This window comes from Pseudophryne corroboree, chromosome 6, assembly GCF_028390025.1.
Source record: "Pseudophryne corroboree isolate aPseCor3 chromosome 6, aPseCor3.hap2, whole genome shotgun sequence".
In the NCBI taxonomy this organism is placed as follows: Eukaryota; Metazoa; Chordata; class Amphibia; order Anura; family Myobatrachidae; genus Pseudophryne; species Pseudophryne corroboree.
Window position 1 is genome coordinate 57033010 of NC_086449.1, and position 25877 is coordinate 57058886.

General features: G+C 43.9%; 1 protein-coding gene across 1 annotated transcript in view; it reads right to left on the reverse strand.

The window, feature by feature from the left end:
* The window catches only part of LOC134936120 (complement C3-like), a 192289-nt gene that overhangs the window by 8679 nt on the left and 157733 nt on the right, over positions 1 to 25877 (reverse strand). Inside the window, exons 26-36 of the mRNA XM_063931029.1 lie at positions 21096 to 21255; positions 18460 to 18558; positions 17032 to 17182; positions 16374 to 16537; positions 14749 to 14907; positions 14516 to 14575; positions 12892 to 12982; positions 5388 to 5439; positions 3026 to 3113; positions 1850 to 1939; positions 772 to 877 (exon numbers count right to left, since the gene is read on the reverse strand). Coding sequence (XP_063787099.1) covers positions 772 to 877; positions 1850 to 1939; positions 3026 to 3113; positions 5388 to 5439; positions 12892 to 12982; positions 14516 to 14575; positions 14749 to 14907; positions 16374 to 16537; positions 17032 to 17182; positions 18460 to 18558; positions 21096 to 21255 — 1220 coding nt within the window. The remainder of the gene's footprint in view (positions 1 to 771; positions 878 to 1849; positions 1940 to 3025; positions 3114 to 5387; positions 5440 to 12891; positions 12983 to 14515; positions 14576 to 14748; positions 14908 to 16373; positions 16538 to 17031; positions 17183 to 18459; positions 18559 to 21095; positions 21256 to 25877) is intronic.

A 25877-nucleotide genomic window follows, 5' to 3' on the forward strand; every position in this document is an offset into this window, starting at 1 on the left:
CCAGTGGCCACATGGGGCACCAGTGGTCGCAAGGGGTGGGGGCGGTCCAACAGGTGACGCCAGTGGCATCACTGAGGGACAAAGCATATTGCCCAAATCCGCACTGGCCCCCTCCAACATGCCAAGGTCTGGGTAATAAGAATCCACACCCAACCTCATCTTCATACCCCTCTGCATACTTAACTACAACTTCTGGATGTCATGTTACAATAAAACAACAATTCTGTGGGTTGAGGCTCAGGGAAACTTTTGATAAGCAGACTAAGGGACAGACATAAGAGTTAGGGCTTGTTGGCTGTCAAGAAACACATGATGGAAGGAATACAGAGGACATTTGGGACCTGCCATGCCCTTGGTTTTCTGATATAGCTTTGCATGAAATGAAAGCCTCAAACGGTCACTAATCATCCTGTATGAAGGTGGACGTTCAAATATAAGGATAGGTATAAAAAAAGAAAAGTATAATAAAGTGCATTAAAAAATTACTTTATTAAGGAACTTTACTGAATATTTTTCCTTTCATAAACATCTTTTTTTTAAAGTTCCTTTTTGACTGTTTCTTTTGCATACAATTTCAAGGTATACTGGCTGTGCTCCACCCCCCCCCCCCCTCCCATCCTTCTCATGTTTTCCCTATTACTAGTCCAACACAAAGCAGGACCCGTGACAGTGTTCTGCTGAATGATAACAATCAATGACACTATATTATGCTGTCATGATCAGAGAGTGGTCAGACGGCAGGGTTACAGTGTTGGTAGGTAAATCTCTTACCTGGGGAGTAATAGTCATACACTGTGACAGACGCAGGCTGGATGAGACCAACTTCAAAGTACTGGTAGAGATTAAACTTTACACAGTCCTCCTCTTTGTGGGATACCTGAGGATGCAATGATATACAAGTGAATGGTATATTGACCTAAAATGCAGGTTACATAGTTATATAGATTGAAATAGTAGTTGAACTACAATAATCACAATATTAGGAACACTTCTCATACAAGTGAGTGCCATTGATGCTCTTACTTTACCCAGTGTCGGCTTGGGGCATAAACGGCCCACCGGGGAGTGCAGTGGAATGGGCCTATGTTTAGGGGTGTGGCCAGTATCCAAAAGGGGTGTGGCCAGCCACCACATTGGTTTGCCTTACCATTACAGAGTGCATGGGTTGGGCCCCTAGATAAAAATACATATAGTAAATACTGCTAGTGCATACATGAGCATGTGTCGAAGCAGTAACAGCAATGTACAGTAGAAAATAGACCATAGTCCTCTGCACTATAAAGGTAACATACAGATAAAGCCACGCTATCGCTATCGATGAGAGCATCTCCGTCCGGGCGGGCGCTCGCGTGCGCCCATGACGGAGACGTGCCTCATTCACTAGAATGGGAGAGCATCTCAATCCGGGGCGCTTGCATCCGTGACGGAGACGCGCCCCATTCTAGTGAATGGGAGAGCTTGTCTGTGCACTCCCGGCGAGGCTAGGTTGGAGGATCGCCTAGTTCACGCCAGGAGTGCACGCCTGCGATGTAGCGGCCTCAGATGAGCACGGCTCCATCTGTATGTATAATGTATAATTCAAGTGCACATTCTGTATTCTGTTCCCTAGAGGTGGAGGTGGGGGGCAGGCAGTGGGGCCCACCGGGGGTTTTCCCTGCACCCCCTGTGGGCCAGTCCGACCCTTTTCATACCCCAAGGGTCACTATGTTATTTCAATTCTTGTTAGTTCTATGATAATCATGAAACATTTTCATCTCCATCGTTAAAACTCCACATTATTTAGAGAAAAACATTCAAGAATAACTGAAAGATACAATAAACAGTAATGTGTTAATGAAAGTCATCTCACCTTGTCAACATACAGAATTAGTGTGCTTTTATCATTATCTCCTTTGTTGATCTCGTAGTTGGAGATGTATCTATCCACTCTGTTTTTAAGCTGTAGGTAAAGGAAATACTCATTTTAAATAATAAAAATTATAATATACCTACAAATCTATTACCTTAGAGCACAGGTTCTCAAACTCGGTCCTCAGGACCCCACACGGTTCATTTTTTGCAGGTCACCTGTAGATTTTTAAAATGTGACAGTTGGTGATACATAGCGCACCTGCTGGGTGACATGGAAAATGTGAACCGTGTGGGGTCCTGAGGACTGAGTTTGAGAACCACTGCCTTAGAGTAGATATCAGGGAATTTATAGTTCACAATACAGTATGAAGAATATATATGGGCATAAGGGAAAAAACTATTCATAGCATGATTAAGAACCCTTTATTCAAATATCCTCCGTGATGGCCTCTTCTTCAGGTGTAACTTTCTCTGAAGAATGAACTAAATGCGTCACACTGCTCAGGAAATTCTGAATTGACAGAGCCTGAGAAAATTAAATTTTGAACGTGCTAGATTAATTCTATATTGCTCTAAAAGGAGCTAAACAGTGGTTTTAAATATCATTTTTGCAGAATATGGTAATTATCTAACTATATCTAAATATTATTTTTTATACTTTTAGATTTTTGTGATGTAATAAAATATAGCGGCTTGATGATTTTTATTAGTATGATCATCATCAGTCCAATTTATTTCTAAGATTCCACAAAAATCACCAACGTTGGACAGACACAATTACATGTGATACTAAAGTCAAATAACACCTAATAACAGACCAAGAGAACAAGAACATACAAAGTTTACAAGTATTTTATGTTCAATAATGTGTAGGGAAGTTCGCAGTAGAAGATGACAGGCCTACATGTGGCCAACTAGAAGATCTAATTGAAAACAAAACAGCACTTTAGGCATGTGAGAATTTTGTCATACCAGCGTCAAGTTTTAATCCAGAATGCCCATTGTCTGTACATCAACTCTATATCTGTGGTTCTCTCACCAAAGCTGCATGGACAATTTGAAGGAGGCAAATTAGACTAGTTGGTGAGAGGATCACGGAGCTGGTTATCCCTAAGTCCCTTAGATAATGAGACTCTTATACACATATATGCTGTTTACTGGCCTTGGAACTCACCTTATTTAGGTCATTAATATCTGGAGCAAAGCCGGTCATCATAGAAATATCAAAAATGGACATGGTGGCATCATGACTTTTAAGGTATCTACAAGAAAAGTTACAAGTACAGAGAACAAATTAATTTATGTTTACTGACCAAACTGACCAAACATAATCTATCTATCTATCTATCTATCTATCTATCTATCTATCTATCTATCTATCTATCTATCTATCTATCTATCTATCTCTATATTGTGGCAGGGACAGCAGGATTTCACTTATTTAAATATGGAAGAGCAGTTGAACATGGATCCAGTCCAGGTTTTCTTGTCAAAGTACTGCAGCTAAGCTGATTAGTAGCACCTGTTATACCCCTTTCACATCGCACAAATAACCCGGTATCGACACGGCATATTGCCGTGTCGAAACGGGTCAGTGTGCGATGTGAAAGCTCCTTTGCTGAATTAGCGGGTCACCTGACCCGGCAATTCAACCCGGTAAAAAAGAAGGGTTATTACCGGGTTGAATACCGGGTCAGGTGCAGTGTGAATGGGAGCCGTTCCAATGCGACACGGCTCCCATTCACAGCATAGGGAGAGGCGGCGCAGGAGATGAGCTCATCTCCCAGCGCCGCCTCCACCCCGCCCCTGCTGCTGCTGCGCCCCCCGCTGCTATGGCAACCGACCCGGTATATTGCCGGGTTGGAAATCCAGCAAAGGAGCGCAAATGCCGGATCCCACCTGGTAAGCACACGTTTCTCTTACCGGGTGTGATCCGGCATTTGCGATCTGAAAGTAGCATTAGCTAACTTTAAAAATGCTTTTAGTGCACAGGGATAATGCTCCTGATGGTGAAATAGTCGCCCAGGCTATAGCCTGGGTGTGTGGTGTTATGCAAGGAGCCGCTGAAGTCTGTTCCACCTTTGCATGTTAGAACACAGAGTGGTATGCTGTGACCTGTAACCTGCTGTGTGTATACCTGAGATGGTATAGTAGTAGTAGTGTACATACCAGCAGAAGGTTACTGATCCAAAGATCAGTCTAGTAACTTAACCAGTATTGTAGTTTATGATTGTTATAGGTACAGCCATACACACTGTGATTACACTGGCCTGAAGCAGAGCTTGTAGCGCTGTGGGGTTATAGCAGCCCACCAGCCAGTGACTATACACAGAATGCGGGTAGCGGAATCTCCCACTATGTTACAGTGGTGCTCTCCCATTATAACAATCAGGACAGAGCAAATTCAGCTAAGGACTTCAGGGCAAATGCTACGTCCAACTTGATTAACTGACTCCATTGTGCACAGGTGACACTGAACAAAGGCCCATAGTTCCAGGACAGCCGATCTCCTAAGAGCAGCATTTTGTTTTAAATATTATATTTTATTGATTATATTGAGCCTAAAATGTAGTCAGTTATATACTGATGTCTCTTATCCCTGGCATGTGATCACGTGTAATACACATTAGTAGTAGAAGTAGAAACTTGCTTAATTATTTATCATTTATTTATTAATTAACAGTTTATTATATAGCGCAGCATATTCCGTTGCGCTTTACAATTAGGACAACAGTAATAGAACAAAACTGGGTAAAAACAGTCAGACAGAGTGGTAGGAAGGCCCTGCTCGCAAGCTTACAATCTATAGGGAAATAGGCATTGTTACACAAGGATAGAAGCTACCTATTGCATAAGGTCCACCAGATTGCTAGGTTCTTAATGGATTGTATGATATGATCACCCAGCAATTTTGGCATGGGGTCAGGAGGGTGTGAGAGTAAAGAAAGACAAAATATGTGTGGTTATGTGTACAGTACAGAGAGGATTTAATTAGATATGGAAGCATTGAAGGTTTATGTAGGTGGGTCTAAAATTTGATAGGCTTCTCTGAAGAGGTGAGTTTTCAGGGAACGTTTAAAGCTTTGGAGACTAGAGGTGAGTCTTAAAGTGCATGGGAGGGCATTCCACAGAGTGAAGTGAAGCCCGGATAAAGTCTTCTAATTTTGAGAGGGAATAAGTAATACGTGTGGATGAGAGACGCAGATCTTGTGCAGAGTGGAAAGGTTGGTTAGGTAGATATCTTGAGATGAATGAAGAGATGTATGTTGATGCAGTTTGGTTAATAGCCTTGTATGTAAGTAAAAGAATTTTATATTTAATACGGTAGACTACCGGTAACCAATGGAGGGACTGACAGAGCAGATCTGCAGACGATGAACGTCTAGCGAGGAAGATTAACCTCGCAGCTGCATTCAAAATGGACTGTAGTGGTGAGAGCCTGTGTTTGGGAAGACCGGTCAGGGGACTATTACAATCATTATCAATGCGGGAGATAATGTGAGCATGGATCAGAGTAATTAGTAAATATGGCTTACCTGGTGCAGATGGTAATGGAGACTGTTGACTTTGTGCCTTCTGGACCCTTAGCTGTGTTGTGGAAAGTTTTTACATTAGTGATAATAATAAATAAGAATTTACTTACCGATAATTCTATTTCTCGTAGTCCGTAGTGGATGCTGGGAACTCCGTAAGGACCATGGGGAATAGCGGCTCCGCAGGAGACTGGGCACAAAAGTAAAAGCTTTAGGACTACCTGGTGTGCACTGGCTCCTCCCCCTATGACCCTCCTCCAAGCCTCAGTTAGGATACTGTGCCCGGACGAGCGTACACAATAAGGAAGGATTTTGAATCCCGGGTAAGACTCATACCAGCCACACCAATCACACCGTACAACCTGTGATCTGAACCCAGTTAACAGCATGATAACAGAGGAGCCTCTGAAAAGATGGCTCACAACAATAATAACCCGATTTTTGTAACAATAACTATGTACAAGTATTGCAGACAATCCGCACTTGGGATGGGCGCCCAGCATCCACTACGGACTACGAGAAATAGAATTATCGGTAAGTAAATTCTTATTTTCTCTGACGTCCTAGTGGATGCTGGGAACTCCGTAAGGACCATGGGGATTATACCAAAGCTCCCAAACGGGCGGGAGAGTGTGGATGACTCTGCAGCACCGAATGAGAGAACTCCAGGTCCTCCTCAGCCAGGGTATCAAATTTGTAGAATTTAGCAAACGTGTTTGCCCCTGACCAAGTAGCTGCTCGGCAAAGTTGTAAAGCCGAGACCCCTCGGGCAGCCGCCCAAGATGAGCCCACTTTCCTTGTGGAATGGGCTTTTACAGATTTTGGCTGTGGCAGGCCTGCCACAGAATGTGCAAGCTGAATTGTACTACAAATCCAACGAGCAATAGTCTGCTTAGAAGCAGGAGCACCCAGCTTGTTGGGTGCATACAGGATAAACAGCGAGTCAGATTTTCTGACTCCAGCCGTCCTGGAAACATATATTTTCAGGGCCCTGACTACGTCCAGCAACTTGGAGTCCTCCAAGTCCCTAGTAGCCGCAGGTACCACAATAGGCTGGTTCAAGTGAAACGCTGAAACCACCTTAGGGAGAAATTGAGGACGAGTCCTCAATTCTGCCCTGTCCGTATGAAAAATTAGGTAAGGGCTTTTATAGGATAAAGCCGCCAATTCTGAGACACGCCTGGCTGAAGCCAGGGCTAACAGCATTACCACTTTCCATGTGAGATATTTTAAGTCCACAGTGGTGAGTGGTTCAAACCAATGTGATTTTAGGAACCCCAAAACTACATTGAGATCCCAAGGTGCCACTGGAGGCACAAAAGGAGGCTGTATATGCAGTACCCCCTTGACAAACGTCTGAACTTCAGGAACTGAAGCCAGTTCTTTCTGGAAGAAAATCGACAGGGCAGAAATTTGAACCTTAATGGACCCTAATTTTAGGCCCATAGACAGTCCTGTTTGCAGGAAATGCAGGAAACGACCCAGTTGAAATTCCTCTGTAGGGGCCTTCCTGGCCTCACACCACGCAACATATTTACGCCAAATACGGTGATAATGTTGCACGGTTACATCCTTCCTGGCTTTGATCAGGGTAGGGATGACTTCATCCGGAATGCCTTTTTCCTTCAGGATCCGGCGTTCAACCGCCATGCCGTCAAACGCAGCCGCGGTAAGTCTTGGAACAGACAGGGTCCCTGCTGGAGCAGGTCCTTTCTTAGAGGTAGAGGCCACGGGTCCTCCGTGAGCATCTCTTGAAGTTCCGGGTACCAAGTCCTTCTTGGCCAATCCGGAGCCACAAGTATAGTTCTTACTCCTCTCCTTCTTATGATTCTCAGTACCTTGGGTATGAGAGGCAGAGGAGGGAACACATACACTGTCTGGTACACCCACGGTGTTACCAGAGCGTCCACAGCTATTGCCTGAGGGTCCCTTGACCTGGCGCAATATCTGTCTAGTTTTTTGTTGAGGCGGGACGCCATCATGTCCACCTTTGGTTTTTACCAACGGTTCACAATCATGTGGAAGACTTCTGGGTGAAGTCCCCACTCCCCCGGGTGGAGGTCGTGTCTGCTGAGGAAGTCTGCTTCCCAGTTGTCCACTCCCGGAATGAACACTGCTGACAGTGCTATCACATGATTTTCCGCCCAGCGAAGAATCCTTGCAACTTCTGCCATTGCCCTTCTGCTTCTTGTGCCGCCCTGTCTGTTTACGTGGGCGACTGCCGTGATGTTGTCCGACTGGATCAACACCGGCTGACCCTGAAGCAGAGGCCTTGCTTGACTTAGGGCATTGTAAATGGCCCTTAGTTCCAGGATATTTATGTGAAATGACGTTTCCATGCTTGACCACAAGCCCTGGAAATGTCTTCCCTGTGTGACTGCTCCCCAGCCTCTCAGGCTGGCATCCGTGGTCACCAGGACCCAGTCCTGAATGCCGAATCTGCGGCCCTCTAGAAGATGAGCACTCTGCAACCACCACAGGAGAGACACCCTTGTCCTTGGAGACAGGGTTATCCGCTGATGCATCTGAAGATGCGATCCGGACCATTTGTCCAGCAGATCCCACTGAAAAGTTCTTGCGTGGAATCTGCAGAATGGAATCGCTTCGTAAGAAGCCACCATTTTTCCCAGGACCCTTGTGCATTGATGCACTGACACTTGGCCTGGTTTTAGGAGGTTCCTGACTAGCTCGGATAACTCCCTGGCTTTCTCCTCCGGGAGAAACACCTTTTTCTGGACTGTGTCCAGAATCATCCCTAGGAACAGCAGACGTGTCGTCGGAATCAGCTGCGATTTTGGAATATTTAGAATCCACCCGTGCTGTCGTAGTACTACTTGAGATAGTGCTACTCCGACCTCTAACTGTTCCCTGGACCTTGCCCTTATCAGGAGATCGTCCAAGTAAGGGATAATTAAGACGCCTTTTCTTCGAAGAAGAATCATCATTTCGGCCATTACCTTGGTAAAGACCCGGGGTGCCGTGGACAATCCAAACGGCAGCGTCTGAAACTGATAGTGACAGTTCTGTACCACAAACCTGAGGTACCCTTGGTGAGAAGGGCAAATTGGGACATGGAGGTAAGCATCCTTGATGTCCAGAGACACCATATAGTCCCCTTCTTCCAGGTTCGCTATCACTGCTCTGAGTGACTCCATCTTGAATTTGAACCTTTGTATGTAAGTGTTCAAGGATTTCAGATTTAAAATAGGTCTCACCGAGCCGTCCGGCTTCGGTACCACAAACAGCGTGGAATAATACCCCTTTCCCTGTTGTAGGAGGGGTACCTTGATTATCACCTGCTGGGAATACAGCTTGTGAATGGCTTCCAATACCGCCTCCCTGTCGGAGGGAGACGTTGGTAAAGCAGACTTCAGGAACCGGCGAGGGGGAGACGTCTCGAATTCCAATTTGTACCCCTGAGATACTACCTGCAGGATCCAGGGGTCCACTTGCGAGTGAGCCCACTGCGCGCTGAAATTCTTGAGACGACCCCCCACCGTACCTGAGTCCGCTTGTAAGGCCCCAGCGTCATGCTGAGGACTTGGCAGAAGCGGGGGAGGGCTTCTGTTCCTGGGAAGAGGCTGCCTGCTGCAGTCTTTTTCCCCTTCCTCTGCCCCGGGGCAGATATGAGTGGCCTTTTGCCCGCTTGCCCTTATGGGGACGAAAGGACTGAGCCTGAAAAGACGGTGTCTTTTTCTGCTGAGAGGTGACCTGGGGTAAAAAGGTGGATTTCCCAGCCGTTGCCGTGGCCACCAGGACCGACCCCAAATAACTCCTCCCCTTTATACGGCAATACTTCCATATGCCGTTTGGAATCCGCATCACCTGACCACTGTCGCGTCCATAACCCTCTTCTGGCAGAAATGGACAGCGCACTTACTCTTGATGCCAGAGTGCAAATATCCCTCTGTGCATCTCGCATATATAGAAATGCATCCTTTAAATCCTCTATAGTCAATAATATACTGTCCCTGTCCAGGGTATCAATATTTTCAGTCAGGGAATCCGACCAAGCCACCCCAGCACTGCACATCCAGGCTGAGGCGATTGCTGGTCGCAGTATAACACCAGTATGTGTGTATATACTTTTTAGGATATTTTCCAGCTTCCTATCAGCTGGCTCCTTGAGGGCGGCCGTATCAGGAGACGGTAACGTCACTTGTTTTGATAAGCGTGTGAGCGCCTTATCTACCCTAGGGGGTGTTTCCCAACGCGCCCTAACCTCTGGCGGGAAAGGGTATAATGCCAATAATTTTTTAGAAATTAGCAGTTTTTTATCGGGGGAAACCCACGCTTCATCACACACCTCATTTAATTCATCTGATTCAGGAAAAACTACGGGTAGTTTTTTCACACCCCACATAATACCCTTTTTTGTGGTACTTGTAGTATCAGAAATGTTCAAAACCTCCTTCATTGCCGTGATCATGTAACGTGTGGCCCTACTGGAAAACACGTTTGTTTCCTCACCGTCGACACTGGAGTCAGTGTCCGTGTCTGGGTCTGTGTCGACCATCTGAGGTAACAGGCGCTTTAGAGCCCCTGACGGTGTTTGAGACGCCTGGACAGGTACTAACTGATTTGCCGGCTGTCTCATGTCGTCAACAGTCTTTTGTAAAGTGCTGACGCTATCACGTAATTCCTTCCATAAGACCATCCAGTCAGGTGTCGACTCCCTAGGGGGTGACATCACTATTACAGGCAATTGCTCCGCCTCCATACCATTTTCCTCCTCATACATGTCGACACAACGTACCGACACACAGCACACACACAGGGAATGCTCTGATAGAGGACAGGACCCCACTAGCCCTTTGGGGAGACAGAGGGAGAGTTTGCCAGCACACACCAGAGCGCTATATATATACAGGGATAACCTTATATAAGTGTTTTTCCCTTATATAGCTGCTGTATTGATTAATCTGCCAAATTAGTGCCCCCCCTCTCTTGTTTTACCCTGTTTCTGTAGTGCAGGACTGCAGGGGAGAGTCAGGGAGACGTCCTTCCAGCGGAGCTGTGAGGGAAAATGGCGCTTGTGTGCTGAGGAGATAGACTCCGCCCCCTTCTCGGCGGCCTTTCTCCCGCTTTTTTAAGGAAAAACTGGCAGGGGTTAAATGCATCCATATAGCCCAGGAGCTATATGTGATGTATTTTTCGCCATCTAAGGTGTTTTTATTGCGTCTCAGGGCGCCCCCCCTCAGCGCCCTGCACCCTCAGTGACCAGAGTGTGAAGTGTGCTGAGAGCAATGGCGCACAGCTGCGGTGCTGTGCGCTACCTTATTGAAGACAGGACGTCTTCTGCCGCCGATTTCCCGGACCTCTTCTGTCTTCTGGCTCTGTAAGGGGGCCGGCGGCGCGGCTCTGGGACCCATCCATGGCTGGGCCTGTGATCGTCCCTCTGGAGCTAATGTCCAGTAGCCTAAGAAGCCCAATCCACTCTGCACGCAGGTGAGTTCGCTTCTTCTCCCCTTAGTCCCTCGGTGCAGTGAACCTGTTGCCAGCAGGACTCACTGAAAATAAAAAACCTATACTTAAACTTTTTCACTAAGCAGCTCAGGAGAGCCACCTAGTGTGCACCCTTCTCGTTCGTGCACAAAAATCTAACTGAGGCTTGGAGGAGGGTCATAGGGGGAGGAGCCAGTGCACACCAGGTAGTCCTAAAGCTTTACTTTTGTGCCCAGTCTCCTGCGGAGCCGCTATTCCCCATGGTCCTTACGGAGTTCCCAGCATCCACTAGGACGTCAGAGAAAATACGGTGTACAGTTCTGTAGGTCTGTTGCATTCTCAATTCCTGCATAAAGTCACTGCAGAAATCTTTGTTCACTGTCTTTGCTTGGTATCTCTGTATCCATTGGTTCTTACACTGCTTGTCCCAATATATTGCTGCCCACTCACATAGCAGTACTGTTTCTGCCCCTCCATTGCTTCGAACTCTACCACACTATGCTGTAACTGCTATCTGCCCCTTCAGTTCTCATATCTCTTTCTGCTTATTCCCTTGAAATTACAGCTGTGTCCCATGTCTCTCAATTCATACAGTGTCTTCTCCTTTCTTCTCTCCTTGCCTATGAAACTGCACCAATCTATACTTCCTTGGCTGGTGACTCACTGTAAAATGAAAGCTCCCCCCTCTTATGGTTTGTCCATCACCCTAATCTTGCAATTCTGAATCAGAAATACAGATGTGTTCCCATACACTGTGGTTCTAGTTGTGGCAAATGTCCCCACTTGGAGCACCATGTCCTGGGCGACTTGGCCATGCTGAGCGTTTCTCTTGTTCAAAATGTGTATCTAATTCACACAACTGTGAGCAACAAAACTACATTGCTAGCTTACACTGATCATTTTGATGGGCGACACTCAGTGTCGGACTGGGGCATAAAGGGCCCTCCGGGGGAATGCATTTTTAATGGCCCATATTTATGGGTGTGGACACAGAGGCTTGGTCTGGTCTGGGTCACTTAATAAATATACAGTATATATATTGCTAAATATCAATTTTCTGTAAATACAATGAGGAATATGCAGAATGTTTAACTCAAGTGCACAGTTTGGAACCTGATTCCTAGAGGAGGAGATGGGCCTCTGTGCCCCTGTACCTCTGTGGGCCAGTCCAACCCTGGCAACAGTTGTACATCTGTTTGTGACTGTGTCTAAATCTTTTTTCTCATGCCAAGTCCTGTTGTGCATGAGAAAGTCTACAACTAAGAACATGTTTATAATTAATTCCTGTGTTGTTAAAGTCGTAGCCTAGTGAATCTAATACATTGTGATTGGTGTTAGACTTCATCTGAATAAGATGCATAATTTACAGAAAAATGTGGTGCGCTGCACTTCTTGAAGAGGCTCTGCAACGCCGTATGGTGTGTGGATGTTTGGAGCATAAGAACACATCTATATCTCCTGCGTTCAGCTAAGTAATGACATTTACTGCAGTCCCCATTGTTTTTAAAGTGGACTGGAACTTAACTTTCCCATAGCCATTATAGCGTATACTTTTTTGTAGAGTTTTGCTCTAGAGAATCTTAGGATCTTCCCCCCGGTAGCCTAAACTTGTACATACGTGGCTTGATGCATTGTCTGTGCTTGGGAAATAGATTATCCAGACAAACTGAGAATTAAAGCAGAGGTTCTCAAACGCGGTCCTCAAGGCACCACAATGGCCCAGGCTTTAAATGTATCCATACTTGGCCACAGGTAACTGAATTAGCACCTCAGTCAATTTGATTTAACCATCTGTGCTTCAGCCATGGATATATCTAAATATTGGACCACTGGCGTGCCTTGAGGACCGCGACTGAGAACCTCTTGATTAAAAGTGAAAAACAAAATTTGGCACTGAACACCTGGTAACACAAACAATAAATCAACATTGTGCCGTATAAGACATCCAAAAACATTGTGGCTTGTTGGAAATTGTTGTAGAGATAATAGATGTCTCCTCTTTATAGCCATACAGACAGAAGATGCTACTGTAAAACACAATTCTAAGGACACATATACTCACCTAAAGGTTCATCTTTAATTTTCACAGAGAGATCAAAGTTATTACATTTCTTCTCCTTTTCTGTCTCAATAGCATAATACACAGAGGACACCTGGAGTAAGAATGACATTGTCATTGATTAATAATTAATGCAAAGTAATCAGTATTCCTGGGGCACTAACAGAAACTGGGGTGTAGGGGTGTGCGCAACATGTCCATTTAAAAATTCTGCAAGATGTACTAGAAACAAACATATCCAATTAGTAAATTTTGCACAGAAAAATCATACTTAGAAACATAATAATAAAATGAGCCAAAATTATGTTCAATTGGTCACACTATTTTTTCTCAAATATATCTGCATGTAGATGTTAATGTTGGATATAAATGTTGCGGTTTGTGAAATAGAAGAGAACGTTTTTTTTATTTAAAGACCTGATCAGACCAGAGATATTAAGAAATATATATTTATATGCACAATTTTAGTTACACTTAGTGAAAAAGTGGCAACATAAATTATCTTTGCTAACCACCTATTATTGCTGCTGGGTATTGTCAGAGAGGGAGGTTGCATTAGGGACGTGATACAGTAAAAAGACTTGGAGAAGTGTAAGCCATAAAATGCTAATCTGACCATAGGTATGTTGCATGTTGAGGTAACATAGTAACATAGTAACTAAGGTTGAAAAAAGACAATTGTCCATCGAGTTCAACCTATTTGTGGTCTCCTATGCAGTCTTATTATAGGACTAGTCATTTTTATGTTAGGACTAGTTAAAGTAACCATAATGCGTGCCTACGCACCATAACCCTGAATACCTTTATCCAATAGGAATTTATCTAACCCAATCTTAAAGGTGTTGACTGAGTCCTCAGTTACTACTCTCTCAGGCAGGTGGCAGCATTGATCTGGCCAATCTCTTGTGTTGTCATGAGACACTAATAATACAGTCAAAGTATATTTGCACAGACTTACAGATTTACCAACATGTCACTGAATAAGCCAATACAGGTTGAGTATCCCATATCCAAATATTCCGAAATACGGAATATTCCGAAATACAGAGTTTTTTGAGTGAGAGTGAGATAGTGAAACCTTTGTTTTTTGATGGCTCAATGTACACAATCTTTGTTTAATACACAAAGTTATTAAAAATACTGTATTAAATGACCTTCAGGCTGTGTGTATAAGGTGTATATGAAACATAAATGAATTGTGTGAATGTAGACACACTTTGTTTAATGCACAAAGTTATAAAAAATATTGGATAAAATGCCCTTCAGGCTGTGTGTATAAGGTGTATATGTAACATAAATGCATTCTGTGCTTAAATTTAGGTCTCATCGCCATGATATCTCATTATGGTATGCAATTATTCCAAAATACGGAAAAATCCGATATCCAAAATACCTCTGGTCCCAAGCATTTTGGATAAGGGATACTCAACCTGTATATTGTGATTGAATAATTGGAAAATAATTGGATTTTGTTTAAAATACCTTACATCAAGGCAGAAATCCATGTGTCTGTGGCCAGAATATTGTTTATTTATTTATTTATTATTAGTCACATATAATTATATGCAATTTGCAAAATCTTAAAATTAAGTAAATAAATTGGTTATAAACTCTGTATTACACTTACCCTCAAAGAACCTTGTCCCTTCCCTTTCGCAGTGATCACAAATTCTTGATTTATTGATGTCTGCAACGAGACGTATTGCTTCAGTTAACACTTGAAAACATCTCCATCAAGTACACGGTGTTACATTCTCCCCTGTGAGCACATTGCAGATAATCACCCACATTCCAATATCTGCACCACAAAGATAAGTGCCACGCTTAACATTGCCCACATCAAACCACGTAAGCTCTCACCTGGTCCGAGCGTGCCAACATGGCATTTTGAAGATTGATGCGATGAGTTGTACCTTGCGATCTACCAGGGAGCTTAAAAGAGACATCCATATCCAAATCTTTGGCAGGTGGGACATCAATCTGATACTGAGAAAGAGCCTGGAACATCATGATAGTAGCCTAGAACAAAAAGATGTAGGACAGTGTATAGGTTTTACTTTAATGACAACAGCATTCTAATGAGTTTAGGATCAAAAATATCATTGCAATAACACATGCATCCAAACATTGAGAAACTATGTCTAATATCCATAGTATTATTATTATTATTATTATTATTATTATTTATTGTAAACATATTACATACTGTAGGGTTGTATGAGATTTTGTATTCACTAAGATCTAGCCAACATCATATCCCTGTGCAATAACCCTGTCCAATAGGCATGGTACTAATATCCCTGTCCAATAGGCATGGTACTAATATACACAGCTTGTAAAGTAAGACAGGTACTTCCAGGGCACAAACATTTTAACTTATGTTAGAGTATTGACAAGTATACCCTTAAACCTCCACTTAGTGCCTAATCCTATCCTCCCTAGTTGCCTAACTCAAACATTCCCTCAGGCAGCCTAAGCAAAACTTTCCTCCTGTAGCCTAACCCTTAATATCCACTGGCGTTCCATGCAGAATGTTGTTGTTTCCATGTCGGCATTCTCATAACTGTCAACATTGTGATGTCAACATTTTAACTGCATCCCAGCCCAAAGTCCCAGTGATGAGAGGTAGCAATGACTGTGAAATCAGTGGCTGAGTCTTTCCTTTAGAAACACATGTCTCAGACAACAGGAAGACCACTTTGTGGAATATACAATTCACCAATGCTCATTGATCCTGAATAATCTTTAAATGTAGAGAATTGTAGCTCCTAGTAAATTATACTGTAGTGAATTTTGCTGAAGAACATTTCCTTGAGAAGTTTGCATATCTTTAATTACAGTATGCAATCTAGGCTCAGTAGGCTGAGAATGTGTTACATACTGAGTCTGACTTACCACACTGCTCCCATATATCATATACAAATGAATGCCTTAAGTTTGTTAGAATAAACAAGTGCATATTTGTTTTCTGCAAATATCTAGAACATATAATTGTTCTTTAAAAAATGTAAAAATCTACTTTAAGTGTTCATTTTGACAAGGATTTTAAATTGAGTTTTAGTCTTAGTCGCTTTTTTTTTTGCTTTGTTTTAGTTAAGATTTAGTCAGTGGATCTCAGTTTTCATTTTATTCTAATTTTAGTTCTGAAATAAACTGTAGTCGACTAATACTTTTAGTCAATATTTTCATCAACAAAATAAATGCTACAATAATTATAGAGATAGGGAACTGGTTAACCCAAGATTAAAGCATAAATTCAACAGAAACTGACTTCTTATGCTATTGAGAATATCGCTGAAAATCTTTGCTGACGTCCATGATTTGTCAATGAGAAACTCAGGATCATCTTGAGCTCGAGTATTGTCAAATTTGCCTTTTGGATCAGTTGATTGTGATGTGCCCCTTACTCAGACTCTCTCACACCCATATGAACTGTTTACATTTATACAATTTGTCAATGTGAGTTTAATGTAGGGGGTACATACTTGTGTTGATCCCCAAGCTTCTCCACGGAATTGCTGCTCTGTTATCCATCTAACTGCTGGTCCACACTGCTCAAACTTATTTAGCTTGAGAAGTGCGAGGATTGCATAGGATGTAGCCTCTAGGGATAATTGGTGGGAGTTCGGCTCTACCCAGTGATTGTTATCTGGAAAGAGATTTCAGGGCAAGATCATACATACTCAATCAAGTTTCCATACAACTCTGCATTAGGCCCAATTTATTTTTGTTCTCAAGATCCGTAGAGCTGAAGAACAGTAGCATTTGCACCAGATACACAATATAAAAGATTTGAGGCTTGACAGTGTTAGTAGTATATGCTGAGGATGCATTACCCTATTTATACACAATATAACATATGTAATGAAGCGCCATATAGACAAGTGCAAACTTAGAGCTTCATTTTCAATCTAAAAAGTAATTAAATACCAATAAATCAACATATGTTGTTTTAATAATCAAATAGGAGCATCAAATGTCAGTACTATCAGCTGGACTGGCCAATATGTAATCAGCCAGACAAGACAGTATTGCCAATGGTCATCATGAGCTATAAATATTATTCCACTAGTGCTCCAGCATCTGCAGGAGATAGGTCTCCTAAATGGAGTTGGGGTACTTAATTTATGCCCATTACTATACCTGTAGATGCAGACATCAGCTTCTCTGCATCCGGCAGCTTTCCGGCTCTGGCCAGTGCATATGAAGCAATTGCTATAGAATATGGTTTGTTCAGAGATGGATATTGTTCACTTATATAGGATACTGCACTGTCAATGCTTCCACGTAGATTCTGGGGTGAAAAAAGAGAGTAAGTTCTCAAATAAATATTATTATAACAATATTTGGAGGTTTATTTTTAGTAAAGGTATGTAGGGTACAGGAGATGCTCCATGCAGATGAAGCAGAATTTATTGGAGTGTTTTTTCCCCCACAGTGCATACTGGTGTCAATTCTCCCCTAGGCACAGTAAGTGAGGCACACAGTGCTGGGTATTAACAGGATGCAAAAGGACAACTCTATTATTTTGGCACTTTTATTAATAATAATAAGAGTGCCCAAAAAATCCTATTAGTGTTACTTACAACTCTGGGGAGCACCAGCAGTTCTTTAATAACCTTTATATAAACATTTTCTCATGCTAAACAGCGAACAATTTGATAGATATTCCCTTCTTATACTGGCACAGTTATCGAGATATATATATTTTTTCCCCCTAGGGGACTAACCCAGTGTGCTAATCCTTTCCCCCCTCCCCTTTTGTGTATTAACAGGATGCAACAGAAAATGAGATTTAGGTGACCTTATTTCATTATTCTAGGGTCCAACTCTAAAACTTGCATGCTCCATGTAGGCACTTTTGGCCATGGACAGGGACTATTGTGGGCTCTCTTGCTGGTCTGCGGTTATGTATCCTCATATGCAGCAAGGGTCAAGGCACTGAGTGTCAAGACATATCACTTCCATCATCTTCATTATATATTTCTGTAATTTTTGTGCAACAGTAGCCCTTCTGTTGGTTCATACCAGATGAGTCTTGGCTGCTCAACAACTTGTCGGTGGTTCATGGTTTTTTCCCTCCTTAATACACTGTCAGTAGGCACTCACCATGACTCAAGGTCAAGGTAGATCACCAACCTTACATTTTAGAAATGCTAGCATAACCACCATGATTTAGCCCTTCTCAAAACCACCTGCTCATATTGTCCTTATTCAATATGTTGACTATGAGTACCGAATGTCAGCTTACCATCTAATATATCCCTGACCTTGACATGTGCCGATGTTACAAGATAGTCAATGTCATTCATTTGATATGGCAGTGGTCATAATATTTTGGCTCATGGGTGGACATTGGGATATTGTGCTATGCTGTCAGTGTGGATTGTATTATCAATATACCAGATGCTACACTCAGGCTTTCTGATGGACTGGGCTTTCTACATTCACAACCCATTACTAATAGAGCAGGTGGAAAAAGAAGACATAAACAAGAGGTGGCTCTTTAAGGGTCATGGTTGCTGAATGGGATGAGAAACTGTTCAGGTGAGAACTGGTCCAGGCACTTACAGCAATGTGTCCACAGAGATCTTCACTTTCCAGCATAGCGATGAGGACGAAGGCAGTCAGTGTAGTATCCAACTCCTTAGCTCCCTGTGTTAAGCCACCCTGTGTAAAACACAAATACATAGAACATACATTTATCTATGTGTTAGTTCAAGATGGAGATATGAGATTGAAATGACTGTATGACATAGAGGGAATGAAGTAGAGTGTTGCATGATTTTGAGAACTTGAATCCACTTGTGCATAACCTGGGCTATAGTGGAATATATATGGGAATAGTGGACGGATTGATTGGACACAGGCAGAGTACAGTAAGGCCATGTCCACACAATTGAGTATAGATGTAGGTGGGACCAGCTCTACCATTAGGCAGCTTTAGGCGGCTGCCTATGGTGTCGGGATCTGGGGGGCAATCTGAGTCTACCAATCAAAAAGGTAAGGATGTTTCTGTGAGAGGCATCCTTGTTGAACTTCATTCAGACAGCGACTGTTCAACTACTGAGATGCCACATCTACACTTTCACCTGAGGGGTTTGGAAGTGGGTATTGATGTGTGTGTGTGGGGGTGGGGAGATTAAAGTTTTACCTAGGGTGCCAAGAGACCTTGCACTGGCTCTGGATGTAGAACACATACAACATATATCTGTGTAATCTGTATAATTTTCAGGTGGCTGTGGGCAGATGTGAAATACACGATGATGATGATGATGATGATGATGATGACGACGACGACGATGAGGATGACGGTGATGATGATGATGATGATAATGATAATAATAACAACCTTCGCTAACACATGCAAAACCTTTCTGATTGGTTGAATGCAAATGTGCCACTAATGCAAGCTGCTGCTTTGGTCATTTTTGTGTCCATAATCTTTACAATTAAATAAAAATGTAATTTATTTTTCTTAGACATGGTGGAGAGTAGTTCCCACTGTATAGAATGTTTTTTTTTTTAAGTTTTCTTGCAGCCTATTAGAAAAATGCATATTCTGCAAGCCAAACACATGGTTTTGGGACAGGAGAATGGAGAAACCAAGGGGGCAGGAATTGGCACAAGTCTGGTTGAACCTTTGTTCTATGATGATGATGGATATATTTCTTCAAAAATAGGCATTTTCTGGACCGTGAATAGTGACTGAAATGACTATCTGCCAGGGAGGGTTAATTTCCCCTGATGTTCCCTATTACAGACAAACCACCAAATAGGTAAGGTGTATTTTTATTTTGTACACAGAAAAAAACAGTATAGATTTCTTTTTAAGGGGAGTGCCAAAGGAACATTTCACCCTAGGGCTCTTCTTGGTCTAGAACTGTCCCTGCTAGTAGTGTTTCACTTGCATGAACAGCCTGTTGGCATCTGTCACAGGAAGCAGAGTATCCCGCTGAGGGTCTCTTAACATTACGAGATGAGGGCATCCTTGTCTTATGAAACAGATCTCCTCCAGCTGTGCTTAGCAGAGCAATCAGTGAATAGTTGCTAGGTGCTCTCGGATCACTGGGCATGCCCCTGCATGATGAAAATGGGACGGAAGGGGGTGACTTGTGAGCATGGTATTTTACTCAAGGCCAGGCCCCTTACATAAAGGCCATGCCCCATATCTTGGACGCACTCTGCTGCTAGAGAGCCCACATAGGGCCACTTTTGCAATTTTTTCCATGACAACTTTAAATTCCCATTTCGCCTTGCATAGGCCTAACACTTTGGCCCGGATTTATCAAGCCTTAGAGAGTGATAAAGCGCCAATCAATCAGCTCCTAACTGTTATGTTACAGACTGGGTTTGAAAAATGACAGTTAGGAGCTGATTGGATGGTACTTTATCACAGTGCAATTTATCACTCTCAAAGGCTTGATAAGTCAGGGCCTATGTGTCCACTGTAAGTCAGCATCGGATTGTGATAAGCCATGTGATAAAATTATCTTAGGGGGTCCTCTGTTTCAAAAGGCTATATCTTATTTCTATATGTTTTTTTAAGGGAACCTGTTAACCATGAGGTCTCTAGTACTGGATTAAGGCAATGGCTTACCAATTTCCCTTTTATTTCTACCCAGGACGTACTGCGTATTTTCAGTGTATCATGTAATTCTTGGTCATCTACTATGTACAAGGGACATTTCTTTAATGTGATTCAGAGGACTTACCTCTGGAAATTTTCATACATGTCTCAAATGTTATCAAGAGGAGACACACTTTAGATGGCATCAACGGGTACAGATATGTAAGGGAAAGCTGCTTGGTGGGGACACTGTGCCCTATAGCTCTTAAAACACCTCAGCTTCTCCAAAGCATCTTCAGTTTTATAATGGGAAGGCATAAAATTATATGTAGCCAATCAGATAACAGGAATGATCCCAGCAAAGGCTGAGGGTACTAATTTGTTGTCTTTGTTGTATGATTATAATGGTAAGGAAAGAAAATGTTGGGTCCATGCCAAAATGTGAGGAGAGGAATGCAGGCCAGCAGGAAGACACAGACTGGGACGTAAATACAAGTAGGAGCAGGGTCCCATAAGAGCACAGAGTAAAACTACATTTGTGCAGGAAAACTCTGTTGTCAAATGTATCTTGCATAAAATGAGGTTCAAAACTTGTGTTTTGTTTTTGAAAAGAAAGCCACAATGTGTTCATACATACCACCATCTCCTGATGATAGACGGGGAAATCCTCCTGGAATAACCCATCCGGCTTTTGTTTATTCAGTATCAGCCACTTCACAGAATCGCAAATTTCATTTCTATTAACATCGGTTAATTTTGCAGCCAAGGCGAACACTTTCGCAACATAAGCCGTGAGCCTAAGGAGAAGATGCCACAGTATAAGGAGGAAGCATTGCACTGCCACTGAGCGGGTGGGAAGTAATAGTGCACACTACACAGAGGAAGAGCTAAAAAGGAGACTTACCATTGTTAAATCTCTTTCTGCGAGGTACACTGGATTCCACAGGGAATAACATCAGGGTGTAGAGTTGGACCTTGATCCAAGGCACCAACAGGCTAAAGCTTTGACTGTTCCCTGGATGCACTGCACCGCCTCCTCTATATCACCCCCTCCAGGCACTGGAGCTCAGTTTTTTCAACCAGTCCAATGCAGTAGCAGGTAAAAGAGACGACAGTAGTTAGTAGCCACAGACAACCACATTCTCATGACAGGAGAAGTTACAAGCGGCTAATGCCATACAAACCCAAAGAAGCTAAGTGCGTCAGGGTGGGCGCCCTGTGAAATCCAGTGTACCTCGCAGAAAGAGATTTAACCATGGTAAGTCTTACCATAAATCTCCTTTTCTGCAGCGGGGTACACTGGTATTCCACAGGGAATAACATCAGGGATGTCCTAAAGCAGTTCCTCATGGGAGGGGATGCACTGTAGCGGGCACAAGAACCCGGCGTCGAAAGGAATCATCCTGGGAAGTATCAAAGGCATAGAACCTGAAGAACGTGTTCACTGAGGCCCACGTAGCCTCCTTGTACAATTGTTCTAGGGATGCGCCACGGAGAGCCGCCCAAGTAGGTCCAGCAGACCGAGTAGACTGGGCCTTGATAGTAGCAGGAGCTGGAAGTCCAGTCTGTACATAAGCTTGTGCAATCACCATTCTAATCTATCTGGCCAAGGTCTGCGTATTCGCAGACCAGCCACACTTGTGAAAACCAAAAAGGACAAAGAGAGAATCAGATCTCCTAAGAGAGGCGGTTCTCTTCACATATATACGGAGGGCCCGTACCACATCCAAAGACCGTTCTTTGGAGGACAAACCAGGAGAGATAAAGGTCATAACCACAATATCTTGGTTAAGGTGGAAAGACGACACCACCTTAGGCAGATTCTAAGAACCGCACGGTCACGGTGAAAAATCAGAAAGGGTGACCGACAGGACAAGGCACCTAAGTCTGAAACCCTTCTATCAGAGGCAATAGCCAGCAAAAATAAGACCTTAAGTGTAAGCCATTTAAGGTCCACAGACTCAAGAGGTTCAAATGGAGACTTTTGTAGGGCATCCAGAACAACCGACAAATCCCAAGGAGCCACAGGAGGAACATAGGGAGGTTGAATCCGTAAAACTTCCTGAGTGAAAGTATGAACGTCAGGCAGAGTTGCAATTTTTCTCTGAAACCATATCGACAAGGCTGAAATATGAACCTTGAAGGAGGCCAAAGGCCTAAGTCCATGCCCTGTTGCAGAAAAGCCAAACGTTTGGCAGTACTGAACTTATACGCATCACAATTCTTAGCTGCACACCAGGTGAAGTAAGAATTCCAGACCCTATAATAAATCTGAGCCGAAGCCGGTTTACAGGTTTTAAACATAGTTTGAATGACCGCCTCAGAAAATCCCTTGGCCCTCACAACTGAAGCTTCAAGAGCCACGCCGTCAAAGCCAGTCGGGCCTTATACTGGTAGACACAAGGGCCCTGAACGAGGAGGTCTGGGCGTTGCAGAAGTAGAAGAGGACACTCTATCGAGAGACCCTGCAGGTCTGAGAACCAATGCTATCTGAGCCACGCGGGAGCGATTAGAAGTAGTAATTTTCCTTCTTGCTTGAACTTCCTTATTACCCTGGGCAGGAGTGGCACTGGAGGAAACACGTATTCCAGCCGAAAGTTCCATGGAATTGCCAGGGTGTCCACGAAAGCTGCTTGAGGATCTGTTATCCTTTGCGCCGAAGACCGGAAACCTTGTGATTGTGTCGAGACGCCATCAGGTTCACATCTGGTAGCCCCCACTTATCCACTAGGAGTTGAAAAACTTCCGGATGAAGGCTCCACTCTCCGGCATGTACATCCTGATGACTGAGGAAGTCCACTTCCCCTTTGAGGACCCCCGGAATGAACACTGCCAATATGGCTGGCAGATGGCGTTCCACCCATAGAATAATCTTTGACACTTCCTGCATTGCCATTCAGCTTCGAGTGCCACCTTGATGATTTATGTACACCACCGTGGTGGCATTGTCCGACTGTATTTGAATAGGCCTGTTCTGTACCAGAGCATTGAACACTGCCCGCAACTCCAGAATGTTTATCGGGAGGAGAGATTCCTCCCTGGTTCACCGACTCTGAAGAGAGTGTTGCTCCAACACCGCACCCAAACCCTGCAGACTGGCATCCATCGTTTGGAGGACCCAGTTGGAGATCCAGAAGGGACGACCCCTGCTCAATCGTTGGTCCTGGAGCCACCAGCTCAGAGACAGACGAACTTACGGAGTTAAGGAAATCATGTGAGACCTGATCCGGTGAGGCAGGCCGTCCCACTTGGAAAGGATTAACAGCTGCAGAGGGCGAGAATGAAATTGAGCGTACTCCACCATGTCGAAAGCCGACACCATGAGGCCTAGTACTTGCATCGCTGAGTGTATCAACACACGAGGGCAAGAGAGGAAGCATCGTATCCTGTCCTGAAGTTTCAGGACCTTCTCCGGAGACAAGAAAAAATGTTTGTTGTGTGTGTCCAGTAACGCCCCCAGATGTACCATGCTCTGAGCAGGAACAAGAGAGGATTTCTTCCAGTTGATGAGCCACCCGTGGGCTTGCAGGAATTGGACCGTCAGTTTCAGATGACGGAGAAGAACCTCTGGGGAGTTCGCCAGGATCAACAAGTTGTCTAGATACAGCAGGATCCTGATACCCTGTGTAAAGATATGAGACAGAGGGTAAAACTGTATTTATGGCATTGCAATCTTTATAGCGTTTAATGTACTTTTTATTCCTTCTGTTCCCATGTCTCTCTGGCTTGTGTCACTATTACCCCATGTGTGTGTTCATCCATTACCCTATATATTCTGTACTATAATCTTACCCAGGTAAATACAGGTGTGCTGTGACCTTGCACCTAGTGCTGTCATGTTATGTTCTTGTAGGAGAATGCCAGTCTGGTATGAGGTTACTACAGGTTATCATTGCCATGCCTATTGAGTCCATCTATGATCCTTATATGGTCACACAGGAAATACATTTGAGGACCAGGTAATGTCTCTTTGAAGCTTCTCCTCCACAGGGGACAATCAGGACTTAAACCAATTTCCCTGTCATTGTTCCTTCTGTTTACTGTCCCCTGTCCCATCCTGGTCTCTCACAGACAACTCGGAGCCTGACCCAGCATGTGGTCAGCAGGAGAAGGCCAGCTGTGGGAGGGAGTAGGGAAATACCTGAGGTGGGATACCACCAATCAGGAACCTGCGTCTCCTCCCCAGGTGAGCGTGGCATGATGGGCATTTGGAAGGTTTTAAAAGAGGTTGCGCAGGTCAGCTCCTCATGTTAGTCGCAGGACTTTGGCTAAGGGGTGATTCTCTGCCAGGGTACCTTGTGGAACGCATCAACAGTGCTGTGTGGAGTTATATGTACTTACTACTACTGCATGGACTAATCTGCTATCACTGCTGTGTGGACTCAGTGATAGTTCTGCTGTATGGACTTGTTTATCTGGAACTTCTGCACGGAATTGCTGTGGACCTAAATCCTCTACTGGGACTTACTATCTGGACTGCTACCTGTATACTGTTTCTGGGCTATATTTACTTCTGCTTCCTGTGAATTATCTATTCCTGTGTGCTGTGAGAAATAAACCATCACTTTGGTTTCATCGGCTCTGTGTCTGAGTGATTAGAAGAACCCCGTATCTTCACATTTGGCGGCAGCAGTGGGATCATTCAGACACCAAACAACGACCGCAGGAAGCGTGAAGGCCCAGCAGAGAACAGAGGATCAGGCCATATGTAATGCAAGAGGATCTGCAGTGAGGTGGTAACAAGTGAGCAGGTGTCAGTCCTGTGCAAAAGAAAATGTTTCCGAGGAAAGAAAATGAATGCCTCAAGTCTCCCAGGGCAGTGGAGCTCGTGGATGGAGGTGTGTCGGTGTATCGGCAGGCTGGTAAGCCGGATCTGTTATTGATTGCTATAAAGATGCAGTACATTTGGGAGTACTGGAATGAAGCTATGCGGATGATCAGTGGCTGGAGAGTATCCAGCATACAGGACAAGTTGTGTTACCTGGGGGATGCATTCCTGCACTGTAAAAGTGAGGCAGCCTCATGGAATCTGCTGAGGGAGCCAGAGTTTGTAGAATTCACAGAGGAAGTGATTGCTACAGTGACCCAAATTATACAGAGAAGTCAATATTCTGAGGCTGAAGGGCAAGTCCAGAATCAATTATCGTCTGGGCTAGAGCCAGAGGAAATATCCAAATTGGGGCCACTGCAACCCAGGCAGATGACTGAGGGGTCCACCTTGCAAGTGCCTGTTACCAAGGGAGTAAAGTCATTGTCAGCGGGGCCCATAACCACATTGGAAGAAATGAGCATGGAGGAGCTGATAGCAGAATGCCAGCTGCGAGGCATCCCTTTCCAATTCTGCACTCGCAGGGAAATCCTCCAGCTTATTCTCCAGGATCAGCGGGATCCAACAAAAGCGTTCACCGATTACCGGACG